We start from the raw sequence: 20,159 nt of genomic DNA, 5'->3' as shown, positions 1-20,159 counted from the left end.
TGAGTAAGTATACCCTGAGTTAACAAAAACTCTGGGTTTTCGGTTTCACAAAGCGAGTTTAGATTAATCCTGAGTGAGTTACTATGACGACACACTCCGTGAAGCTAACCTGCCCCCTAGCAGGTTTACTTCAACTAACCCTGACCTTCTCCGCCTCTTTGTCGGAAACCTGACTGTAGGAAGTGTCAGACATGGCGTGCTCCTTCCTTGAAGAGCCAGTAGATGTTGAAGCCCAAATTCTCCGCATAGCTCTCCGCCGGGAGAGAGTGATTAGAGCGCGTTTGGACATTTTATCATTTCCTGATGATTTTCTGTGTGAACGTTACCGTTTTTCAGCACAATCTATAATTTATTTGAATAACATCCTCAGGCTTAATATTGCTCATGTGACACATCGCGGACATCCTCTCAGTTCTGTAATATTATTTGTATTGCACTTCGGTTTTTTGCAAACGGGAGCTTTCTGTATAATATTGGTGAAGCTGAGCACGTTTCCAAGGCTACCGTCTGTCGCGCAGTCAGGAATGTTACAGTTGCACTGAAACGTCTCCTGTACTCGTTTGTGGTGTTCCCCGGTCATAGACCCACAAGATTTATCAAAGAGGGATTCCACAAAATTGCAGGTATCAGGATGAACAAAACTTAATTCATGATGTGGTGATATTTGAACTACTACTTAAATTTTACATTTATTTTCACGGTTCCCAGGCGTGATTGGCTGTACAGATGGCACTCACATTCCAATCATTGCTCCTTCAGTAAATGAAGGGGACTATGTGAACAGGAAGTCTTTCCACGGCATTAATGTGCAGGTACATAGTTCCCCGTAGCATTTCAAACTAACAAATTATTTCATTATAGTAATGGATGCAAATTTGTGTTCTCTGCACTGTGAAGATCATATGTGATGCTGCCAACATTATCACAAATGTGGAAGCCAAGTGGCCAGGCTCTGTGAGTGGTGGTGGTGGAGGACCCCCACCTGTTTTTCGGGCCTCCGCTTTTTTTCTAGTGGCCATAACGGGTCACATTTGAGCATACAGAGTAAGCAAATATGTACTTGTAATGTGCTCAGATAATTTCAATAAGTGCTTACAGAAAGAAAATTAATGTAGCCTCTAACTGCAATTGATTTACATCGGACAAACAGACCAAGCACTATGGCTCATAATACAATTACACCTTACCTGTTCGGACTATATTTTTATATTTCATTTTTACTTGCTGCCAGGAACGTTTGGGGCCTGTTGGGTTGCACCTGCGCTCACATCACGTCACAAAATAAAATGTATAAAATAAAAAATGACATATAATAAATAACGTGTTAAATGGGTTGAAATCCCTAGATCAATGTTTAAATTAACACTCACGCATTGACTCTGTCGGCTATGTTTTGCCATGCATGCTCCCTTTCTTTTGCAGCTGAGGCTGTGTTACTTTTTTTCTGCAAAATTTGCATGTTATCGGCATATGCTGCCATCAGAATTTCGGCCTCAAGCGCTGTAAAATACATTGACCGCGCCTTCTTTCCCTCCGTCTCCATGGTGACTCGCTTAATCTGTGCTCCAATAATCAGGGCTTTATGTATCCTCGTGCGCGCGCTTAACTTGGGGTTAAAGGAACTCCGCGTTGATTGAACTACTTGTTATCAGCCTTTCTGAAACCGAATATTCCGAGTTGGACAGTTCGGGGTTACTCAACCCTGAGTATCATTTTTCACTCTGAGTTTTCTAAACCGGCTTCCTGAAATAGGGCCCAGGTCTTCAGTTTACGTTTCTTTGTGAAAACAGCACAGCAAAGGAGACTCTGTGACGTTTTGATATAAGGGATAAATCTTCTGACCAAACCTGCTGGGACTGTGTGAGGTCCTGAGGCTAAGAGTAAGGATTTATCCACAGGAGAGCTGCGTTCTTACAAACCATCCCACTGTGTAAACCTGACATCTGTGGAACAGCTGAGCTGTATGATGTGTACAAGGACACAAAACATTATTTACCATCAGATCCCGAGCCCTCCATGTGTTAATCAAGACACTGTTGCTGTGCTACATCCATAAATAATGAATAAATTAGGAGCTGAAGCTAAAAGGACAGTTTATTTGTACCATCTTCATGTCAACACATTCAAGAACATCACAGATGAAAGAAACATTAAAAACTTCCACACTACATAAAGGAAGAAACTATTTTTCTTGCTTTATGTAGAAAAACAGAAACATCAAACACCTCCAAGACTCTTTGAAAGAACTAAAAACCTTTATTCTCATGGTCCAATCATGAGTAACTCCCCGATGAAGCCTTGTGTGCTAAAACATGTCAGAGTTTTAAAGGTTAAACATGAGTTTCCAAAACGTTTTGCTGGAGAACAATGAACTATTTGACTGAGTTTCAATTATTTACAGACGAGCAAAACCAGGACAGAGAAAAAAGGACAAAACTGACTCAGTAAAACGACAGAAAATAAGATCCCATGTAAATCTGTATTATGTAGAAGTTCAGCCCAGCAACCAGTTCAGTTCAACACAAGTTTAAATGATTCTATCTGAACTCTGTGGAGCCTGATCTCAAGCTTTTTGAGTCTGACACTGAAACCAGAGGATCTTTCTGTCTCTTCAGGTTCACTGTGATCCAGTGATGAGAGTGATTTCAGCCCTGAGTGATCACGCTGATGTTTGCACAGAGCAGACAATGAGGTGAATGTTTGGGCACATTGGTAACAGTGAAACAGTTTATTAGTAACGTGGGATCGTTTGTGTTCGGAGTATGAACTGAGATTCCTGAAGCTCTTGTCACACTGGTCACAGCTGTAGTTTCCTTCCATGTGTGTACGTTCATGCTTGTTACGACTATTTGAATGTGAGAAGCTTTTGTCACAGTGTCTGCACTTGTATGGTTTCTCTCCTGTGTGGACTCGTTTGTGTGATTTAAGCTCACATGCAGTGGTGAAGGATGACCCACACTGATCACAGAGGTGCTTTTTAACCCCACTGTGAATCAGTTCATGTTGTTTTAAGTGATGCGATGTGGGGAAGCCTCTCCCACATTCTTTGCAGTATTTCAGTTTGTCTCCAGTGTGTCTACGTTGATGTCTTTTTAGGGTCTTTTGCTGACTGAAAGTTTTTCCACAAAGGTCACAACGAAAGTCTTTCCCACCACCACGGTGATGACAGGGTTGAGAACTGGATCCATCTGTGTCGCTCTGCTTCTAAACAAAGACACAAAGACAGTGTAAGTCAGTCCTTCAACACTTTTATCCTGAACGTCGCCTGAAATAAAGAGCATCTCTGCAGACGTCCAATTACATTTGACTGTTTCAGTTAACACACTCAGTTTACTGGGCTGCAATAACTACAATACTACCACCATAATACTACAGTAATACTAAAATCATAACTGATATGAAAATCTGAATAATCACTCAGAGCTGCTTTTCCATGCAGTAGAATTGCTAACATGCTAACACAGTTTAATGAGCAGAGTTGTTCCAAACAGTCAGGCTAAAATGACAACAATATAAATACATACCTCACAGCAACTGCGCTTGTTGAGTCTCTTTCTGGTGTGGATCTGTTGGTGTTCTCTCAGGTGACGTGGAGCTTTAAAAGTCTTCTCACACAGGTCACATTTATAAGGTCTCTCCTCAGTGTGGGTAAACATGTGTTGTTTTAACTGTGTGTCTGTTATAAATTCTTTGCCACACTGTTCACAGCAGTACACAACATGTCTCGTGTGAATGCGTAGGTGTATATTTCGGTGCCCTCTCTGGCTGAAAGTTTTTCCACAGATGTCACAGCTGTATGCCTTAATTCCAGAGTGGGTAACTAGATGCCTCTGTAAGTTGCTACTGTGAGTAAAAGCTCTGCCACACTGATCACAGATGTACGCTTTAACTCCACTGTGGATGAGTTGGTGTTGTTTTAGGGAATCCTTCCAGGAAAAAGACTTTCCACACAAGTCACAGCTGAACGGTCTCTCTCCAGTGTGGATGACCTGATGATGTTTTAGGTCATCCTTCCCAGTAAAATCCTTCCCACACTCGTCACAGCTGTATGCCTTAATTCCAGAGTGGGTAAGTAGATGCCTCTGTAAGCTGCTACTGCGAGTAAAAGCTCTGCCACACTGATCACAGCTGTATGCTTTAACTCCACTGTGGATGACCAGATGACGTTTTAGTTCATTCTTCCTAGCAAAATCCTTCCCACACTCGTCACAGGTGTATGTTTTCTCTCTCTTTCTTCTGTGAGGTTTGTCGGCCTCCTGAGAGCGCTGACTTCTCGCTCCATGTTGGTCCTGCAGTGACAGAGATACAATACAAATACAATCACATAAAATATTATACAATTAAGTGGATTCAAAATATCCACATAATTGCAGGTTTTTAAACATATTACACACAAAGTCAACTACAACCCCTGAAATTGCCTTATTACTCGATGCTGAGAAGGCATTTGACCGGGTGGAGTGGGATTATCTGTTTTGTACTCTACATAAATTTGGATTTGGCCCTAATTTCATTTCATGGATTCAGTTACTTTACTCCTCACCTATGGCACGTGTTAGAACAAATTCGTTATTCTCTTCTTATTTCCTACTTCTCCGTGGTACAAGACAAGGTTGTCCCTTATCCCCTCTTCTTTTTGCATTATCAATTGAACCACTGGCGATTAAACTGCAAGCTGACAGTTGCATTAAGGGCATCTTCAGAGGTGACCAGGAGCACAAAATATCCTTATATGCTGACGACCTACTGCTGTATATGTCAGAGTCTTTATGCTCTCTTCCCCGTGCTCTTGCCATTTTTGAATGTTTTGGTAATATTTCAGGTTACAAGTTGAACCTGCATAAAAGTGAACTTCTCTGTGTCAACTCTATAGCCAGGAAGATTTCGTTTTCAGATTTTCAATTTAACGTTAAATCAAGGTATGTGACCTATCTGGGGGTTAAGGTTACCCACTCATACAAAGGTCTATATGAAAGAAACTTTGTCCCGCTGCTTAAGAATACTGAGACAGATCTTCAGAGATGGAACAATTTACCACTGTCATTAATTGGTCGCATCAATTCTATCAAAATGAACATACTACCCAAGTTCCTTTATTTATTTCAATGTATCCCATGCTACTTACCCAATAAGTATTTTATAAACACTGAATAAGCATATCTCTGCATTTATTTGGAATGGCAAAAGTCCACGAATTCGTAAAGATTTCATGCAGAGGACTAGGCCAATGGGTGCTGCACACATTACTGAAGCACTTGGAACACAGGAACACCTATGCACGGCTCCTCTTTGTAGACTACAGCTCGGCTTTTAATACCATCCGGCCATACAAACTCCGTCCCAAACTCCACCAACTGGGACTTAACTCCTCTCTGTGCAACTGGATTGTGGACTTCCTCACTAACCGTAGACAGAGTGTCAGAGTGGGTAAGAACACCTCTTCCACCCTTGTGGTCAACACCGGTGCCCCTCAGGGGTGTGTTCTGAGCCCTCTGCTATACACTCTCTTCACCCATGACTGTATTTCCTCCTGCGCGTCCAATCTCATTGTTAAGTTTGCAGATGACACTACAGTGCTCGGACTTATATCCAACAATGATGAGACAAACTATAGGACAGAGGTGCAACAACTAGAGTCATGGTGCCACGACAATAACTTGGTCTTAAACACCAAAAAGACCAAGGAGATCATTGTAGATTTCCGGAAGAGGGGCCATAACAACCATCTGCCTCTCTTCATTGGCAGTGAGGCGGTGGAGAGGGTGAGCAGTTTTAAATTCTTGGGGGTAACTGTGACCGAGGACCTGTCCTGGGGCAACCATATCACTTCAGTTGTACGGAAGGCCCAACAGCGCCTCTACTACCTGAGGAGACTGCGGAGCGCACACATTCCCAGATCTCTGATGTTGAACTTCTACAACTGTGCCATCAGCAGCGTTCTGACGTATGGATTTCTAGTGTGGTTCCCCAGCTGCACCAAGGCCGATCAGCAAGCACTCCAGCGGGTGGTGAAAGAAGCTGGCAGAATTATTGGAACAAGTCTGCCAGAGATCAGTAATATCTTCCCCACTCGCTGTCTGAGGAGGGTGCACAGTATCCTGCGGGACCAACATCACCCTGCGCGCCACCTTTTCCATCTGCTGCCCTCAGGGAGAAGGTACAGGTCTATACAGGCCAGAACATCCAGACTGGCCAACAGCCTGTATCCACAGGCTGTGAGGCTCCTGAACTCTCTGCCCCGCTCTCACGGACAATAACCATATCCAACTTCTTAATAGCAATGAACTGGTCTGCATTGGTGCATCATATCTTTATTCTCTTCCCCCTCCTGCCCCCCCCCCCTCTTTCTTAAATAGATAACTATCATATCTGATATCATATCTCACAGTACAATAATATTGAATGGGTTGCATTGTTGTATTTTGTCATGTTTCTCAGGTCTTTGTCTGAATTTCTACGAACATTATTGCTAACGATTGTCTTATTGCATTGGAGTCACACTGGGTTAAATATGTACACTTGGGTTTTAAGGGGTATTTATTATTTTCTTCTTTTTTTTGGGTTGTATGGAAGCCCCAAACGCAATTTCATTGTTCTTGACAATGACAATAAATAAATAAATAAATAAAATAAATAAAGATTAGCCTTGCCAAACTTTCAGTCTTATAATTGGGCAGCAAATATTCGTAATATGCTGTACTGGATGAGTAATGTTACTACAGAGACTCCAGCTTGGCTCCAAATTGAGTCATCCAGTTGTGGCAAAATTTGCCTATCAGCTTTGTTGAGTTCAGCTCTCCCATTAGAACTCTACACCTATAAACGTAACCCTTTGTTGTATGACTCGCTCAGAATCTGGGTGCAATGTAGGAAAAGGTTGGGGTTACACTTAATGTCAATTAAAGCACCTATCTGCTCTAATCATATGTTCCCACCCTCCATGATGGATTCTGCCTTTAAAATATGGGAAAGTAATGGCCTTAGAAATATCAAAGACCTTTTTGTAGATGGGATTTTTGCCTCATTCACGCAGCTCCTGAAGCAGTTTAATGTTCCTCGGCAACATTTTTTTCGTTATCTAAAAATTCGTCACTTTGTAAAGAGTCGATTTCCTTCATTTCCAGAACTACCTGAGGAAACTTCTTTGGATAAAATTATCAATATAAACGTTCATAAGAGAGGGGCGATTAAAGAAATCTATGCTATATTATCAGATCTTCAATCTCCTTCTCTCTTCATCCTTAAAGCACAGTGGGAGAAAGACCTTGGGATGACTATAACAGATGAACTCTGGCAATCTTTTCTCCGGAGGGTACACTCTTCTTCGATATGTGCCAGGCATGGGCTCCTGCAATTCAAGGTCCTACACCGATTACATATCTCCAAGGAAAAGTTAGCAAAGTTCTATCCAGGAGCTGACCCTCTGTGTAACAGATGTAAAGCAGAAACAGGTTCGCTCCTTCATACCTTTTGGACATGCCCCAATCTTCATAACTATTGGGTGTCTATATTTAACACTGTCTGTCAGAGATGTATAACGTTAAATATGATCCTTCTGCTCTAACAGCTATCTTTGGGGTGATACCTCAAGACATCACTTTGCCAAAACACTATTCGAATTCTATTGCCTTTGCTTCACTTATCGCAAGGCGCCTTATACTTTTAAAATGGAAGCAGGAAGCTCCTCCCACACATGAACAGTGGCTTGCAGAGCTCATGAGGTTTTTACATTTAGAAAAGATGAGATATACACTGGCAGGTTCAACCACCAAATTTCTTAAGGCATGGCAGCCATTCCTGATGTACATGGAAACATTTAAAATGACCACCCTATCATGACCGGATGCCATATCTCTATACCACTATCATAGTTAACTGTACACTGAATGTCCCTTATACATTTTATTTTTATATTTGTTTGTTGTTGTTTGTTTGTTTTTTGTTGTTTTGTAGGGGTTTCTTTGGTTGGTTTGTTTGTTTTCCTTCTCTATTTCTGTTATCTTTTGGGGTATTGTAAATACTGAACAGCAAACTACTGTATGTTCAATGTTTTGTTGTTAATATTCTGCTGTGACTGAAAATAAAATTTATTAAAAAAAATAAAAAATATCCACATAATTTGGGTCTTACATCCACAGTGAGGTTTCACAATTGTTAAAATATAAGCAATCAATAATAATAATAATAATAATAATAATATCAATAACATTGAGACACATTGCACAAATTTCAAAAACAAATCATCTCTTACAATATTTACAACAACTAAAAGTTCTGTAAATCGGCTTTTACGTGTTCATTGAAGTTTTGAATAGTTGGTAATAATTCTCTAATTTTATAAGGCAATTTATTCCACTTAAAAGTTGCTCTAAATATAACAGTTTTACAAAAAGTTACTTTTAACTCGAGCATTTACTAAATTGCAGTTTGTTGAAAACTGTGTAATATGATTATGTATTTCATCTGGATACTGCAGCTGAGCAGAAATAAATGTGTGTTTAACAGAATTGCGTTCTTTATAAATACAAGTAAGCCATAGAATATTTTAGCCTGTACAGGAAGCCAAGAAAGTTGATTATGCATTTTATCAATATTAGTATAGCATGAACATCTTAACACTAATCTGGACACCTTATTCTGGACTAACTGAAGTCTGTTAAGATCTGTCTTATTAGCTGCTGACCAAATGATTGAACAATACTCCAGATGAGACATTACTAGTGCATTAATGACATCTTTCATAACTGAAGAAGTGATACACAAAGAGCATTTCATAGCCATAGCTATGCCTTGTCCCATTTTCTTAATAATAGAGTCGATGTGCTGAGACCATGAAAGGTGGTGATTTATGGTAACTACTTATGAGCGCCTGCAATCGTTCTGGTGCTGTGACATGAAAACAAACGCTGACCCGAGACTCTGGCACACAGTTTTGCCTCTTTTGATCATTTTAATGTGCGATTAGTGTACGATCAGGGTGCCTTTCATGTAGGGCTGGGCTATATCATACCGTTCACAGCAATACCGGTATAAATCAAATCAAATCAAAATCAAATCACTTTTATTGTCACATCACATGTGCAGGTACATTGGTGTGACAATAAAAGTGATTTGATTTTGATTTGATATAATGTTGGGCAACGATGAGAAAATGAAATATTACAATAGAATATGGGTAAAATGCGCATGCGCAGTGCCTTTGTTTTCACACACACATGGAGGAAAAAGCATGGCGGCGACGGAGAATGAGAAGGGTGAAAGCGGATCGTTGAATGAAACAGATGAACCAGAATTGGTTTGTAAAAATGCTTCAACTTCAGTGGTGTGGAACTGGTTTAGCTTTCGTCCATCAGATACACAACAAAGCACTATTTGTGGTAGAGCATGCTAGCAGGCCGTCGTTATTACCGTGTTTTTTGGAAAATACGCCACACTTAAAATCAATCCTTTCATTTTTTTGAAAGTCGACGGTGCCCCTTATAATCCTGTGTGTCTTATGTAGGAATTGTTGTTTACCAAACTGTTGTTGGAAGAAGTTGCTGTTGGAGGCCGTTTTGGTACCAGTCTTTATTCATGGCTGTGTTTTGGGGCAAAATTGTGAGTGAGCCCACTCCCTTGGATGAGAAGCAACCCCACACATGAATGGTCTCAGGATGCTTTGCTGTTGGCCTGACACAGGACTGATGGTAGCGCTCACCTTTTCTTCTCCAGACAAGACTTTTTCCAGATGCCCCAAACAATCGGAAACAGGCTTCATCCGAGAATATGACTTTGCCCCAGTCCTCAGCAGTCCATTCACCATACTTTCTGTGGAAGATCAATCTGCCCCTGATGTTTTTTTGGGGAGAGAAGGGGCTTCTTGCTGCCCCTCTTGACACCAGGCCGTCTTCCAAGAGTCTTCGCCTCAATGTGCGTGCAGATGCGCTCACACCTGCCTGCTGCCATTCCTGAGCACGCTCTGCACTCCGATCCTGCAGCTGAGCCCTCTTTAGGAGACGATCCTGGTGCTTGCTGGACTTTCTTGGATGTGCTGAAGCCTTCTTATCAAGAATTGAACCTCTTTCCTTGAAGTTCTTGATGATCCAATAAATTGTTGATTTAGATGCAATCTTAGTAGCCACAATATTCTTGCCTGTGAAGCCATTTTTATGCAACGCAATGATAGCTGCACGCGTTTCTTTACAGGTCACCATGGTTTACAATGGAAGAACAATGATTTCAAGCACCACCCTCCTTTTAACATGTCAGGTCTGCCATTCTAACCCAATCAGCCTGACATAGGCTGTATCCCAATTCAGGGTCTGCAGCCTTAAAGGCCGCATTATAAGGCCGATTACGTCACGGTAACAGCGAGGCTGTCCCAATTCAAAGGCTGCTCAAAATGATTTTTTTCATATCACGATATGTTTTTTTCATTTCAGGCGATAACGATATCTATCACGATATAAGCCAAATAACTATATTTGTAAGATTTAAATGTGCCTTTGCTCACAAGTAAAATGTGAAATAATCAGCAGCTTGTTTTTATTTTATATATTTATTTCCCATAATAAGTTCAACAGGGTAGATGTACTTAAGGAACATGAGACTTTTTCAGATAAATAAAGGCAAATATTGCAAACTACACAAAAGGCAGCCGCTAAAGAGTTTAAGTTTCAAAATAGAACAAACAAAACAGGCTACTAAATTGTCAATTCCACTTAGAAACAAAATATTAATTCTAAAAATAAATCTTAGTTTGTTTTACAGAAGAACAGACAAAATTGACTAACTTTTGTCAATATCAAATAAACTGAGAACTAAAAGGAAATTCTCAATCTCTCCTTGTTGTATAGCTTAGCTTTTCAAACAGTTTTAACAGTTACTTTAGTCTGACAAAAGCCAAATGACAAATTAGCGCTTCCAGTCAGAGACTGAGCATGCACTGGTTTATTGTATTTCCAGACTTGCTTTCAGTACAATTTACAGTGAACGCTACTCTGTTTTTGTCAGACTTGAAATAGCCGAAATACCTTCACACTACGGAACTTCTATGGCTTTTCCGTTCGACAATCTCTCCGGCATTGGAACCATCATCTGTTTTCTCTTCAGTCACGCTCTCGGTTGTTTTTTCTCTAGTCTGCACACTCATTTCCTCCATTACCCGGGCGGTACAGTGGCTGGCTGCTTCCCAAACAAATACACATGTGCGGCTTGGCACTTGTGCTGTACGTAACAAGTCACGTGACGTGACGCTGCGGCTGTGATTGGTTCGGCTCTGCACTACTTAATTTGGATTGGCTGTTCTTTTTTTTCTTCTTTTTTCCTTTTTTTAAGAGGACAAGAGCAGTGAGGTCTATCGCAATAGTTTAATTTTTCTATCGAGAAAAAGTTATATCGCAGTACATATCGTTATCGTTTTATCGCCCAGCTCTAGTTTAAAATAACTAATGGTCTGTCCTGAATCAGTCTTATTAGGTAATGTTCAAATAATTGTATCATTCCAGTGTTTTCAGTGTGGGAGAAAGTACTCAGGGCCTTCAAGTTACACACTATGAAAGGCAGAAACAAGTTTAATATTCAGAAACCTAAAGTATGTATCAGCAGCAGAATGGAGCTAAAAATAAATGTTTGTTTCAGTTCTATGAAGCTTTGAGTATTTTGGATTAGTAGCACTGCTGTGTTTGTTGCATCATATTGCTGTAATTGTTTATATGCTTTATATATTCTGTGGTAAGTTGATCTATAGTGTTACATCATATTCTATAAGGATGTTATGTGTTTGTATACTTTCTGCCCAGTTTGACCCATTTAGCAGAAGTCAGCCTGTTTAACCCTTTAAGACCTACCATAGAACCAAGTCCGCCAGAGCTTATATTATATTTTTACATGCTGTGGAGCCATTTTTGGGAGCATTTCAAGTTGCTATACATCAATACAACCATTATAGCCCAGATTTTAATAATATGTATTCATTAAGTGCATAGTAACTACATAAATTGCAAAAAAGTGCAATAAACTACAAAAAAATTGAAAATCGTTTTTGATTTTTTAACATATATTTGTAGTTAGAGAAATTTAAGAGGCTTATCCCTCAAAACTGTAAATACAAAAAAGTTGCACAAAATAGTTTCCCACCACAGGAAATTTATTTTGAGTGTCTTCATAGTTTTATTTTTGAAATACACCAATTTTTATACACTGCAGGAAAAACGAAAATAAATATTATACTGCAAATTTGCAAAAAAGCAGCATATGCATCAAAATAAACTATTTCCAGCAGTGCAATATGAGTCCTAAGCATCCCAGAAACGACACAGAAAGTCATAAAGTCAAAGATAACTTTTAAAAAGAGCAGTATAGGCCCTGAGGCCCTGATCGCAAAAAAGACTACATTTCCGCGAAAATGACGTCACTTCCGGTTTCGGGCAGGTAATGGAGGAAATGCAAAAGTTCGCGCTGACGTCTATTCCAACGTAGGAAGTGTTATGAACAGCTGATCGGATCGGCAAAGCATGTTTCTGGAATATTATGTTTTTGTTCCTGCAAGCGCTTTTTATGCAGTTTTTGCAAAGCTTTATGTGGAAGGAAACCGTGACCTAGGACAAGCTGATGGCATAAGATGTAAGTACAACTCCTCCGGTTTCATATGCAAAAAAAATTTTTGCGCTAGCTTACGTGGTTGCAGTGCTACTGGGATTTAAAAATAGTTACGCATAACAGAGCGTTCCCGCTCCGATCGGCTCTAAAGGGTTATGGCTCTGATATCTATTCTGTATGACTTAAAGCAGTTATGACATGGTCTGATTTTCTCACCCAATAAAGGAATATTTCATATATCAGTCTACTCTTCATTCTATCAGACACAGTTATCACAGCTCGTACATTTGCTTTTTACACAGATATGTAAGCATTGAGCCAAATTTAGTAATGCCAACAAATTAAAGGAACAATATTTGTCTCTTATATATGATACATCTATATATACACTGTCAAAGATACTTGTCTTTGAGTGAAGTGATTAACATAATAACTATATTATTGGCCATATTATAGTTACGTTACCAAAGTGAGATGACTTTAGTCTCATGAACAACATTAGCTAATTGTTATTTACCAGCTAAACTTAAAATGACTGTTCAGTACAGAAATGAAGCCCAACAATCATGTCCAAGAACACCACTTTCCCATCATCTAGATGTTTATACCATATGTCATCTGTAACATGATTTAGAGCTGAGCTGGTAAAATGACCAGCTTGGTTCAGTGAAGAAAAATGTCTGATTGTAACCTGAGGGTTTTTTTTACATTAAGAAAAAGGCACCAAACATCAAACCTATTTAAGCCTAAACAGTAACACATGAAAGTAGAGCAGGGCGATATGACCAAAAATATTTATCACGATATACATTTGAAAATTTGTGATAACAATATAACTGACGATGTAATTGACGCGAGACAAAATACTTTACAACTCCACAACTTTATTAGTGCAAAACACCCATCAATGTATTTTCACTTAAACAAGCAGCTGTTTTTTTATGTGCATTAAAGTTATATAAAAATTTAACAGTGCAAATGCAAATTGCTTGCTGACAGTTTAACCAAAAGGATTTTCCAGAGGAAATTGGCCGACATTTGCTCCAAGGCATTTGTATTTTCACTGTTAAATTTTTATATAACTTTAATGCACATAAAAAACAGCTGCTTGTTTAAGTGAAAATACATTGATGGGGTTTTTTTGCACTGATAAAGTCGTGGAGTTGTAAAGTATTTTGTCTAGTGTCAATTTTATCATCAGCTATATTGTTATCGCAAATTTTCAAATGTATATCGTGATAAATATTTTTGGTCATATCGCCCTGCTCTGTCTGTCACCTCCTGTGTTGAGCTCATTGTTTCCTCTGTAGTGGCTGAGCTGAGTCCAAGTAGCTGAAAATGTTCCTCTGCTGCTCCGTCAGACTCTTCTCCTGCTGATCAGCTGGGACACAAAACAGATCTTTGTTAGGCTCCACACTGCACTGAAGAGTCAAAGTGTCTCATATGTTCAACAAATTTTTGCTTCCCGAGGTGTGCAAACAGACACAAAAGGTTTGAGCACGGATACCAAATTTAGCAGTATGCAGACCAGTAGCAGGAGAGACTGAGGCCTGTTATTAGAATCAAATGCCCAGTGGGCCGACACACCGATTTGCAGCGTTAAGACAAAGACAGCTGAGTTTTATCCTGGAATACATTTATTTTACATTTTCTTGAAACGTTTTTCATTATAGCACTTTTACCTCCAACTAGGGGTGCAACGATACACAAAATTCACAGTTCAGTTCTGTTCGATACTTTGGTGTCACGGTTCGATATTTTTTCGATACAAAAAAAAAAGTTCATGCCTTTTTAATTAGTCATTTATTAACATTATAAATATATATTTTAACTCAAAAGTACAGTTTTTAAATTTAATGTTGATGAAACAACAAAAATAAATAAATAAATCTGATTGAGGAATCACTCATCTTTGGAAAAGAGAGTTTATTACAGAGAAATGGCTCTTTCCAAAATAAAAGCTATTCTATACGCTTCTTCTGGGCTATACTCTCAGCAGCATATTAAACATATCAGGTCCCCATAAGGCGAATCATGTGCTAACGGCTGCCTAAATGACTCTGGTAACGTTTGTGGCATGCGTGCTTGTTGTTTTTGTCTGCTTCCACTTATCTTTGCACTAGGATGATGTCGGCATAAATGTGTAGTCATATTCATTGTGTTCCCACTAGTGCTGTCAGCGTTAAACTCGTTAAAATGACGTTAACGCCATAACGCTGCAAATCTCCCTTAACGAGTTACCATGGATCGTGTGCGTGGGGCTGGACGGCATCAACATGTTAACGAGCTAACTGCGATAACGCACTAGTTCCAACCAATTGAGCATTGCGTGGCACATCGGACATACTGTTTTACTTTTGTCCATGACGCGCTTACCATCAGGGTCATGCTTCACATGAACATCACGATAGTTTCAAACGCCAGATCTGAATGAAGGTGGGGGAGGTTCAATTTCGGGTAGCGTTGAGGCAGTTGCCATATTGCAACGAGCTTGGCTTCTGTCTTGCTAGCTTGCGCTGCGCTCAGTGGATCTGCACTCGACAGTGCAGCCTAGGCGGGGTAATCGAACACAGATCTACTGAGCGCTCAACACACAGCATCGTTGGAAGAAAAGTTGATAAAACAAATAAAAGATTTTGTATTGTTCGATACATATGCATACCGAACCGAAAGCACTTTATCGAACGTATTTGTTTGTTTTGTTTTTTTAAAAACACACTCCCTTCACCTCTTCTACATTCTTATGTTTCTCCCAGAGCAGATCTGAGGGGCAGCCCCTCAGTCATACACATATACTTTTAATCTCACCCTTAAGGGGTGGTCCCCAGGAGTTTCACAGCATGGTTTAGAACAGTGGTTCTCAAACTGTGGTACACATACCACTAGTAGTACTTAGTCTCTCTCTGGTGGTACACGGAAAACCTCAATTTCTTTTTTAAAGACTAAACAATATGTAATTGTGGAGGTATGCAAAGATGACACAAGCGTTCCTGGGGCTCTTCTGGGAGAGAGGGTGGACCAGAAAACGTCTCCCTGAGCATGAGTCCTCTATAAAGAGCAGCTTATTGCCAGTGGTTGCGGCCACTCCTGCAAGTGAGTAGTAACCCTTTGCAGCCAGCAACAGTGAATTGGTAAAGCCAGCTGTCGGAGGAAGACTTGAGTGAAGAGGAATCCGCCTTCATCTGTCTCTAGCAAGGACAGTGTGCTCTACATGAGCTCAAGAGCAATACCGTCACCCAGACCCGAGAGAGAGGGGTTTCTCGGTCCGAGGGAGTAGCGCCGTAGACGTGGACAAAATTGTTGGTACCCTTCAGTCAATGAAAGAAGAACTGACCAGGGTGTCACTGCAGTTTGTCACACTGCGCACGCGCAAACACAAATGTCAGCGAAAAAGACGGCACAGCACATGTGTGATCTGGACACAAGCGATGGGAGCACAACTTGTAGAACTTTGGAAAGCTCATCCGAGCCTTTTCGATGTGGCCTCACAAAATTATCACGACCACAACAACCGTGAAAATAGTTGGATCTACACTGCTGCTCAATCACAGCTGCCTGATCAATGTTTTTCATTAGCAATTTAGCAAAGTTGATGGTGGTGGTGTGTTTGTGTGAGTGAAAGACAGAGAGGGAGAGCGAGCGACAGAATTTCCGTTATAACCTTCATTTTATGGACGCACAGTGTGAGCACTCAGGTCGCATCAGAGCATCGGGCCGTATAGTGTGAGACCCTGCACCGTGACCTATGAACTTCTAACCCCTGCGAGTCAACGTACAGTTTGAGTAGGAGCTGAATCGCGCGACTGAAAAAAATCGCAGTGTCTGCCCAGCATTAGCCCACGTATACTACGCGATGCACGACGAAGGCCAAAATCGGGCCGATCGCCAAAACGGTCGCACGACTCAAAAATCGGCTCAAAATGGGCCAAAAATCGCACAGTGTAAGCCCAGCATAAGCCCAGCATTACACGCACACAGCTGTGGTTTCCTGTTTTGCTACACTCTGGAGAGCCTCGCCTTTAACGGTCTTCTCTCACAGAGAGCAACAGAAAGCGTCCTTCAGAAAACTTCGATAAACTCAAGATTGACTGAACAGTTCAAAGTTACCTTGACACTTACCTTTAGATGTGAGAGGTAGTGATGTGTCGAAGCTTCGAAGCGTGTCGAGTAATCTCGGGGGAATTTTTGTGACGCGCGTATCGAGGCTCGCTTTGATTACGTATGCAGTGACGTTCGAGGCCTCGTGGGCAGTCCGTACCACGTGACTGATTCAGGAACTGGCTCGCCGGTTCGCGCCAGATTCGAAATAAAATGGGCAGCAAAACACAGCTGATTCCCTCATCACGCTGTGTTGTGGAATTGGATTACCTACGTGCTACACAGTTACTTGAGCATTTCTTCTTCGATGGAACCAGCAAGGAAGAGATTTTTTTTCTCTTCTAATAAAGTATGTACACAGTAATAAATATCACAAATGATAAGTACCATAATATAAATAAACAACACTACAGATCCTATAATGTCTTTTAGTTTATTAAAAAGTGGAGCGCCACACAGTTTGTGTCATTATCCAGATGTACATAAGCATGATTACACAGTTACTAGGGGTGGGTTTTGATTATCGATTAAAATCGATTCTAGCTTGGATAACGTGATATTGATTCATTAAAATCCTGAATCGATTTTTAATATAAATTTATTTTGCCCCAAACGCCAGAATCTCAGGTTAAACCTCACTAAATTTCAACAACCACCAAACAGCTAAAACAGTAAATGACAGCAGATACACGTAGGCTATTATGCACAAAGACGTAAACACAAAGCGCGGACCCGCCGACACATCAGAATCAGTGAGATGTGGCCTTTCTCACCCTACGGCACGGACACGGTTAGGGCCGAAATCCGACAGCTCGCTGGTTCTGATCTGTCGGCGGGCCTTGTGTTTTACGCCCTTTTTGCGCTGATTCTGAAGCTGTAGGTTTTACCTCTCCAAACAATATTGACTGAACCAGCAGCAAAAGAAGATCCAAACTACGCTTCACATAAACATAGCCATGAATTCCCTCTGACTTTTGCTATTTTGCTTCCACCACGATAAAATCACACTTCATGCACAGCTCGTGGTCTCTCTCTGTACTCCAAGAACAGTTTCCCGTCTAAAAATCAGTTTTCTGCATTATTTGCTTGCTTGTTATGCACAAGTCTACCGTTGTTTACAGCGCTGTCGGTCGCTGTTTTTTTTCCCTTTTACTTACTTCCAAAAAGAAAACCTAATTTCTGCTGTTCAGTAGGCTACTGAACAAATGTAAACTTTTTAAAATTATGCAAAATGCAAAACGCTTAGCCGTGTCTCTAAACCTCTGTAACTTTTCTCTGCTTCACTTCAGCAGCATCAGGTAATGTTCATATGTTGATTAATGGTTTTCTTTCGTTTTTGATCTACTGAAAAATATTTTTATAAAATCATTTTTCTGTTTTAGCCTCAGCTACTTTGATACAAAGGCATCTGCTGTGATGCTTACACCTTTGATAAAGTCTCGCAAATGTCATCTTTTTTTTATAGATATAAAATTATGGAAATGTACTGATCCGTGATCTGAATTATAACATTTCTGACTGTCTGAGGAAAAATTTACCCAGATCGGATCGAATCAATTCTAGAAATCAGTGACGATACCCAGCTCTAACAGTTACACAATCATACCAAAACTCTGTCCTGATAGGTTCCACTTTCTCTTTTGTATCAGACATACTGAGACAATATTCGGGATAAATAATCATGAAAACAATTTATTTATTCAGTTTAGCGGTTTACACGTCACATCATTATAATCACAGAGCTTGTTTCACTTGAATCGTCCACTTGATGGCGAAGTAGAGCAAATGAATCATCACAATGCTTCGAACCATGAGTCGACCAGTTGGATGGAAAGCTTCAGTTCATCACGAGGCTTTATATCACCATCACTAGTATTTTGGTCCTAAACCATTCAGAGCTTTATAGACCAGCATCAGAACTTCAAAGTCTATCCTCTGACAGACAGGCAGCCAGAGTAAAGACCTCAGAGCTGGACTGGTGTGGTCCACTTTTTTGGTCTTAGTGAGGACTCGAGCAGCAGAGTTCTGAATGAGCTGCAGTTGTCTGACTGATTTTTTAGGTAGACCTGTAAAGATGCTGTTACAGTAATCAAGCCTACTAAAGATGAATGCATGGACTAGTTTTTCCAGGTCCTGTTGAGACATCATAACAGTACTTACTTTTAAACGTTTACTCTTTGGCCGCTCAGCTTCCACCGTTTTTTTCGGCAAAATTATCCACATCCACCGCCGCGCTATGCAATCTGGGATATGTTGGGCCACGAAGTCTACACCGACACATCTTTAAAATTCAGGGAAATGAAGGACACATTTGAGGGCCGCATTTCGAGCAGCCTTTGGGATACAGCCCAGGAGTGACATGTTTAGCCACATGTTCTCCTTAAGTTGCTGGCTGTCTGAGTGGTGTCCAAGAAACGATGTGGGCTTCATAGATAATTGGCAAACCTTCTGGAGGAAACCTGGTCTTGTTAGGAGAGACGGCATCCATCCCACTTTGGATGGAGCAGCTCTCATTTCTAGAAATATGGACACATTTATTAAACCCCCTAAAATATGACTATCCAGAGCTGGGACCAGGAAGCAGAGTTGCAGTCTTACACGCCTCTCTGCAGCTTCTCTCCTCCTGAAACGACAGCTTCAACACATAATCTGTTATTAGACTATTAAATATTTCACTTTAATGTTGTAACTATGCGGTCACTTCTGTCTTTAAACAAAATAATATTTTCCAATTACAGAAATCATGAAATCCAAACTAAAGTGTTACTGTTGCTATATGCATTTTATATAAATAATCGATGATGGTGCTGACATGAAGGAAGAGAAAGTTACAGGTTGCATCCTTTGAGTTTGTCTCCGTGCCTTTGGGCGATTTTCAGAAGGACAGATGTTTCTGTTCAATTCTTAAATCCATTTTTTCAAACACAAACACTATTTTAAAGCTTTTAAAGATATTAATGATAATTATAATAACAGTAATAAAAACAAAAGCTCTCAGATCCATCAAACCAAGCAGCAGAGAGAACAACAAGTGAAGATAAAACTTTAACCTTGTAGACTTCATTATGTTTCAGCTGCTCTACAGACGCTGTGACCTCGAACTTAAGCAGGTCGTAAAGTATGTGCAGCTCAATAACTTCATAATTACACCCTGTGGTATTTAGGCAGCAGAACAACTAAGAATAACAACTACAAATAATGTTTTTAGGTTTCTGTTGTACTGCAAGGTTCTGTACAGGAGAAACAAACCAAGAGCAAATATTACGTCACATTTAATTTAGAAATCAGTCCAATAACAAGGTGTGTAACATCTAGCAGGGTGACAGAAAAACCCAGGGTAACTTCTAAAGACCTCAATGTCTTTCCCACATTGCGTTTTTTAAACATGTTTCCATTTGTCACTTCAGTCTTTACTCTGAAATACAGGAAGAGAAATCATGGCTGAAACAATTTCTCATGAAACCAGGGGTGTGGTCCAACAG

The 20,159-nt window shown here is 40.3% G+C and overlaps 1 protein-coding gene across 3 annotated transcripts in view; it reads right to left on the bottom strand.

The window, feature by feature from the left end:
• Nucleotides 1-20,159, bottom strand: part of LOC113029415 (uncharacterized) — an 85,907-nt gene that overhangs the window by 53,296 nt on the left and 12,452 nt on the right. The window contains exons 1-4 of one of the 3 annotated variants that reach the window (XM_080306588.1): nt 16,699-16,821; nt 13,858-13,960; nt 3,525-4,289; nt 2,077-3,201 (exon numbers count right to left, since the gene is read on the bottom strand). In XM_080306588.1, coding sequence (XP_080162714.1) covers nt 2,512-3,201; nt 3,525-4,289; nt 13,858-13,875 — 1,473 coding nt within the window. In that variant the 5' untranslated portion in view covers nt 13,876-13,960; nt 16,699-16,821 and the 3' untranslated portion in view covers nt 2,077-2,511. Of the gene's footprint in view, nt 1-2,076; nt 3,205-3,524; nt 4,290-13,857; nt 13,961-16,698; nt 16,822-20,159 lie in introns of those variants that run through there. The other 2 variants (XM_080306587.1, XM_080306586.1) reach the window with 2 other exon arrangements.

This window comes from Astatotilapia calliptera, chromosome 9 (genome assembly GCF_964374335.1).
Source record: "Astatotilapia calliptera chromosome 9, fAstCal68.1, whole genome shotgun sequence".
Lineage (NCBI taxonomy): Eukaryota > Metazoa > Chordata > Actinopteri > Cichliformes > Cichlidae > Astatotilapia > Astatotilapia calliptera.
This window is presented reverse-complemented; position numbering and strand designations above follow the sequence as displayed.